Raw genomic sequence first — 7,446 nt, forward strand, 5'->3', positions numbered from 1 at the left:
AACACGCGAAACAAGCGAAATTAGACGCGATGATTATGACTTTTATAGATCAAGAATTTGCATAGCAGTCAAATCCCAAAGACATTATTGATGAGTTTAAGGATCAACATCCTTTCGTCTGAAGAATAAAACTTAATTAAAACTTATTATTATTTAAAATTTAAAATTGTATTTCACATGTAGCCATGTAGGTGCACGTTGCTATTTCTTAATATACATAAATGTATAAAAGTTAATAGAAAATTATCGTTCCAGTTCTTTTCAAACAAGTTACCTATGCATACAAAATATTACGAGTTATGGAAGAGTTATTTTTATTTAACTATTGAGCTAGGCACCTGTTTCAAAAATATTGGTATTCGCTGCGAAAAAATTTTGCGCACGCTTGTTTATGGGTAACTATTTCAAATTCAGAGTTTAAATTTACAATTATAACACATAATAATATACAATATAATAATATTATATCAACTGTAAATCCGGATATCCGGAAATGCCATCATGGTCATTATCACACTCGCCGGAGACATTTCATTCGATATGGACGTACTGCAATTATACGGATAGCACTCGACAATGATAGGCACCATAGTGTAAACAAACATACAACAAAAACGTACGCATGTTAATTTACTCATTAACAACCGTGTACACCTACTTGATTTATTTTCCCATAAATAAACAATGTTAATTAAAAGTAAAAGATGGTTTACAAGATAGCCGTTCGCTTAGGTTGCACGCTTATATACTGCGCGATGTAAACACATTATAGCCAACTGTTTTGGATTTATTACTTTCGATAATATATAGCTAGCTATAGGTACTGAAATATTTGAAAGTGAAACATCGTCCAACGTGTGTGTGTGTCTCGTGGTAATTATTATACCTAAGCGTCTAATTGGTTCGCCATTTGTAATCGTTTGAACAACCCACGCGGCAGGGTTCGACACGCATAAATCGGTAACATGTTGAGCGTCATAACAGTTATAGCCGATGTCGTCCGTATTGTCTTGTGAGTGCGCCTAAAGTGTGCCTTCTGAAGTGTTGTCATCATACCACCAAAACGAGCACGATACCGATCCGCGCAGACGACGAGACCTACAATAACGTTATGCCAGTCGCGTTTTTTATTGCCACAGCTGGAAACAACTATACTGCCTAGTGACACTGATCGCCGGGATAATTTCACGATATTTTATTACGGCTGTATCACAATAATACCCGCGGACGACGATAGACATGGCGTACAAACAATAATAATGTATTATAAAGTGGTATGCCATTAAATACGTTCGATCGCGCACTAATCACTGCAGCAGCAGCTGAGTGAAAGAGAATAATATATATATATATATAGGTACACAGTTGGCGGCATTATTCAAATAAGGTCGAGCATAATGCGCCGGTTGGATAAAAAAATCTATTAAATCGTGAAAAAAAAAAATAGCGATCGTGTACGACGTATATCTACTCGTAAATATTATGTCTGGACGTGATTAGCGCTGCGCGTGTGTGAACCATCGGAATGGGCTATGGCGTATACCCGAAGCTGAGTGTAGCACTACAATTTTAGACTGACCGCTGCACAACCCATGTGCACATTGGGTACCGGGTAATAGGTATAACATTATTATTATTATTATTATTGTTTTTATTATTTCTACGACAGCAGTTATCGATAAAATACGCACGGATACGGTCAATTGCGCTGTACCTCTAAAACGGCATAATATAATATAACAGTTCTACCGTATCGATGTGGATCAATGGCGGTATTATGGCTGGTACAGTATGTCCCAATAGTCTCGTCGTATAATATGGGCAACATATATTATAGCTACGTGCCAAATCAATACGTCATATATAAATGTGTTATTATAAACTGTAATCGATATGGAGAAAAAACAGTTTAGCGGCATGATTAATATTTTCAAAAACAAGTTTTTCTTATCATTGTTATCAGTTTTTGTTGAAAAAAACCAGATCAACATAATAGAGCTATAATATATATGGTGTTGAAATTACAAAACATTCACCTAAATCGCGTGAAAATTGTTTTAAATGTTTTAAATTCGGGCCATTTATTTGAATAACTCTTCAAATAGATAACTGTTGATATACCCGCAGTTAAATACATACATTGATTTTCCCCGGACGAGGTGCCTGCCATATGATATTGGTTGATACTGGACTTTAGGGTCATCCTGTACCTATATATGCACACAAATATTATAACTGGGTACCTATATAATAACAGACAATTGAACTGGAAGGCGGTTTACAGCCGCGGGCCATTGGTAATACACTTAAATATTATTGTTGACCTTTATCTCCACAAATACGCGTTCAAATCGTGTGTTATTTTCGGTTCCTATAACGGCAAACGGGTTCCCGTAAATTCGTTTTCTTTCCTTTCGGAAAAATAAAAAATGGCCACACTCGAAATCGTTTTTTTTCAACTAGGTGAACACGTTTCGGAATGCCTCCCATACAATTTCATATGCAAGTGTGCCTATTGATGTACCAATGTAAGTGTATATAGACATGTTATAATGTTTATACTACGATTATGGACATAATAATATTGTGTTTGAAACAATATCAGGTAGGTATATTTCGATTTGAAGTCCCTGTAGATGCATTATTTTAAATTTTACCTACCTACCTAGGAAGATAATGATTTTTAATAATGTATGTGTCGAAATACTCTTTCGGGTGTGCGAGAATGTAACATTCTTAATTTTTGTATAGATACCTATACTACCTACGTATCGTGCAGGTATTTACCACAAAACGTAGGTATTTCGTTAAATCTGTTTGATTTTCCATCTATACGTTGGACTAAACTATAACGCATGATATATAATGGTAATCAGGCGCGTATTTGTTGTGCGTACTACGTTTATACTTGTATCATTATAATATATAATATGTTACGTAGGTAGTGGGTACTAATAAATGGTTGACAGTGCATGGCGGCTTGATTCTGTAAAATAATATCAGTGGAATACGAACGCGACTTTGAGAAAAAAAATAGAATTATTATGAATATTAAACATCATTATTTATCAAGGCAATGGCTCGAGTACCTACGATACCTATAATCGTATCAATAAAGATATGGATTTGATTTTCAATTTAACGTGAAAATTGTCAAAGTTTATAGTTATATTACCTACCTACACTACAGGGATATAAAAAAAGGTTGAGAAACGCGGTTATTTATTATTTGGAAACAAATATTTTTTTTTTTTTAAACATTAATATAATATATAAGTATATATTTAATACTTTACATGAGATACATTGATATATGTGGCAGTTTGTGTTTGGTAGCTTACTATAATTTACATATTATGGTCCAGTTGATCGACCATTGTTGTATAGTATAGGTATTTCGTGTAATATAATATTATATAAATATCCATATTGGCGTTCTAAAAATGTTTATGGGGCGCTGAGGGTGCTTAACTATAAGCTTGATGATAACCGATCACACTCATAAATTATTTTTTTGTTACAAATTGTATTTTGTTACCGATATAAATAAACTATAAATCAACAAAATCAAATATTTTTTCAATACCCACGATAGTTACGAATAATAATAGATAACATATCATACTTGTTCGGGTCCTATCAAATATCAATTCAGAATGTATTAATTGCTATTGATTTCAGATTAAAAAAGTAGAAAAAAGGATAGAGATAACACACCCTCCACATAATAATATATTCAAGCTGTCTAAGCAAAACATAATAAATTACGTTAAAATTAAATTCCTAATTTCATTCAATGACAAAAGACGCTCGTCGTGCGATAATAATAATATATCACCGGTGGATTTACGGCGGGGTGAATAAAATAGTATTATAATCAAACAATCGACGCGCTTTTTTCTTTCGTTCTTCATAATTATTATTCGATTGTACACAAACCCGTCGTCATTTTGACGCTTGAATTTCGAACTACAGCACTGTACACAATTATAATTTAAGAACCATATTATTATCATCATTAGGTATCGTTGTATTTCGATGTGAATATATATCTCGTATATACCTCTACAGGTACCATCATTACATACCTACCTATACCGTCAGCTGGCTCATATATATGATACTTTGGTTTGAGCAACTGCGTTGGCTATAAATCTTAGTCTCAGTCGACGTCGAACGCGGTCCGGACAAAAATCCATCAATCTGCTAATACAATATTCGCGTTATACTTCGCAATATAAAACAAAAAAAAATTGTTTATATATTACAGGAATCTCGTTTTCGTATATAACGGATAATCGTTACGGGAAACGATGAGTCACTGACAATAACCTCGGACTTAAAATATATGACGTATAGACGTCGCGTCTGCTCGAGTTTCACTTTTCGTACGTGTTGAGCGATGATACCTTTATACCTTCAAGTGCACTGTGCATAATAAATTATCAGGTGTATTATATAACATTGTGATTATAATTTATACTGTTTTAACCAGATGAACCAAATAATAGGGTGGCGCATTGTCAAAAAAACGGTATCCTGCAGGTCAGCACAATATTATAATATATTATTCATCGACGGACTCGTCGTTGGTCCGCGATTCGTCGGTATTTCGCTGTTTCGGTATTCGTTTGGCGAACCGTAAAATGATAATATATTATTATATTATAATATCGCGTGGGCACATTATTATAGCTATTTATTGATGGTGTATATGAAAAGGTTCTAAATCGATTTCGCGAAATTGTTCTGCTGCAGTTGGAGAGCAATTTTATACTCCCGGTCGAGGTTAGTTCTGTGTGCGGACAATACCCACCGATAGAACAACTGCTTACTGCACTTTATCATAACCGTCGATTCCATACTACAACACGCGCAATATTAATTGGAGATGAAATAATGATTTCTACCAAATAATCGTATTATAGTTTAAAACGTTCGCATGCAAAAGACAAACAAGAACTATAGTAATTTGATAACACTCGAGTAAGGTCAGTACTGTTTTTATTAAAATCAACAGTCAGCTGTTTAACGAGGATTAGAACTTTTCAAAGTTAATATACAGAGAAATCGTCATAAACCATATAGGTATAATAGTCTCTTTATAAATAATACATTTAACGAAAATAGTTTATATTTACCCACATAAATGCGTTGATTTAATCAAGTACAATACTTAATTGCTATACAGACGTTGAAATTATTTTATACTGTACAATATGCAGAACTCATACTGACTTATTTGTACTATCTATAAACAAGTTAGGAATAACACGTTCTTCGAGCTCTTCTATATAGTCTTTAGATTTCCGGACTTACTGTGATTCTATACTATTGAATAGAAAATATTATACAGAGATTTATATTGAAATAGTGATTATAGTACATAATTATAATTGAAATACCAAATTATCTTCTCCGATAATAAACTTTATCTATCGACTGACGTCAAATAGGTAGCTTATTTATGATTATAAAGCATAATAGAAGGATATTATAATAACCGATTCGAAAACACTGACCCTTCTGGCCCTCTGTCCCTCTGACCCTCTGGCCCTTTCACACCCGCCGATCACGTACGTACACGGCATATATTTTATCAGTTATCATTTGTTATCACATATTTTTACCGCGCCGCCCGATCATGGACTTAATCAACATCGCTCACGTTATCAACATATATTTTTATCACACACATTGAAATTATATATTATTGTTATCATATATTTTTGCCTCAATTATTTTATTATTGTTATCACAGACATACACTATATATTATTTCAAATGTGTTAGGAATACAGGCTTCGTAGATTAGTTGGTTAAAGCGCCGAAATGTAATACGGAGATCGAATCTCTCCGGAGCCTTTTAGCAATTTTTTATTAAAAAATATTCGGTATAATAATTTATATATCATACTTATAATGTAGGTAATGTATTCGAAGCGGAAAAATATATGTCGGTCACGTGTCGGATCGTGTGTTCAAATAAATACAACAACATATTGTCATTAGAACTAGATATTTCCTTATTCAATTAAAAAATATCTTAATAGCCACCACATTAGGTGAACATATCCGTTATTAAAGAAGAATACATTAGTGAATAACAGATATCCGCCGAACGCACATTAAGCCTAATAATTGTCACAGGTATTAACACGTCAATCAAATACCATTCCCACCATTCGTAACTAGCACATGCGCACTGTAAAATTTCACCGCCTATTAAGCTTCTAGAGACACCGGCAGTCGTTTAGTTCGTCTACTGCCTTAAAAACCATCGTGCACGTATATTTTTCGCTCTGAAAATTGTTGTGAGTTTAAGTGTTTAAACATGGCTGGATCAATCGAAGACAACGCTGCGTTATACAAAAAGAAGACCTTCGCTTATGTACAACCTACACCACCTGCTGAACTCATCGAATCCACAACCTACACGCTCGACTTTACGAACCGTAAGTTTGTACACATTGGTATTGACCCTACTGAACATTTTCAAGTCGCCATCCATTTATTAACATCGTCTCGCCATGTTAATATATCGCCGGATTTTCTTAAACGTATATTCTCTATGATGGGGCATATCTTATCATTCATATTAGATACACCTCAGAAGTGCAAGCGCTTTATATTTCTTGAGACGGAATCTCATAAAATTTCTAGTATGGTGTATGGCGGAGAAAATGTGTTGGTGATAGAATCAAAAACTCATAAAGGATGTCGAGTATTGGTAAATCGTGCGGACCTTATTAGCCTTCAATATCTGGAATGGTGCATATTTGAAACGGTTACACGAAAATCAACTATAACACAACCAGTTGTCTTAAAACAATTTGATATGTTTTCAAACTATATCAATGTCGAATTTCACAAATTAAATTCACCGCCGAAAACAACTGCAGAAATGATTACATTTGTCAAAAATTTACACGATGATACTATAATTTCGAATATGCCTAAAAATGACGTCAATCACATCAGTCAAATCAAAATGTATGCTTCAACACAATTAGTCAAACATTGGGAGAAATGCTTCATAAGACCAATGTCGCCAGAGGTAAACTTTAAATTAAATCATGTTTTTTTTTTCATAGTGACATAATTCATATTTTATTTCTAGTTATTGATTTCACCGTTGTCGCCGCCAACACCGTTATCACCACCACCACATTTTTATTGTATAGGGAGCTGACGAGGAAAGAGGTTGCAGAGAATTTTCAGCCGGAATTCCTTCACCAGTGAGTCTCGTAGTCAATAAGAACGATGAGCCGATGATTTTCAACCACTCATCAACACCCCAGCCATCAAAGAAAAAACCAACAAAGCGGGATGTAAAATGCAAACTGATTGTATAACATTGTTTAATAATTTCATGTAAAATAAAAATAAGTGTGATATTTAAAATCGAGTTTTCTCATTTATTAGAAAATAAGGTACTAATCACAA

At 33.8% G+C, this 7,446-nt stretch overlaps 2 protein-coding genes across 3 annotated transcripts in view; both read left to right on the forward strand.

Annotated features, from left to right (window-relative positions):
* LOC100163858 (guanylate cyclase 32E) overlaps window positions 1-7,446 on the forward strand; it is a 116,871-nt gene that overhangs the window by 60,885 nt on the left and 48,540 nt on the right. The gene's annotated exons all lie outside the window — the stretch shown is intronic.
* On the forward strand, window positions 5,597-7,404 carry LOC100569355. The gene is made up of 2 exons (XM_003244168.4): window positions 5,597-7,057; window positions 7,121-7,404. Exons 1-2 carry the CDS (start codon window positions 6,335-6,337, stop codon window positions 7,190-7,192), a joined length of 795 nt encoding a protein of 264 aa, XP_003244216.1. The 5' UTR covers window positions 5,597-6,334; the 3' UTR covers window positions 7,193-7,404.

Source organism: Acyrthosiphon pisum, chromosome A1, assembly GCF_005508785.2.
Source record: "Acyrthosiphon pisum isolate AL4f chromosome A1, pea_aphid_22Mar2018_4r6ur, whole genome shotgun sequence".
In the NCBI taxonomy this organism is placed as follows: domain Eukaryota; kingdom Metazoa; phylum Arthropoda; class Insecta; order Hemiptera; family Aphididae; genus Acyrthosiphon; species Acyrthosiphon pisum.

Bases quoted from the DNA above. Each gene is read 5' to 3' on its own strand.
- LOC100569355 (XM_003244168.4), top strand. From the start codon at position 6,335: ATGGCTGGATCAATCGAAGACAACGCTGCGTTATACAAAAAGAAGACC. The intron at 7,058-7,120 runs GTAAACTTTAAA...TTTTATTTCTAG, and splicing joins TAAGACCAATGTCGCCAGAG to TTATTGATTTCACCGTTGTC.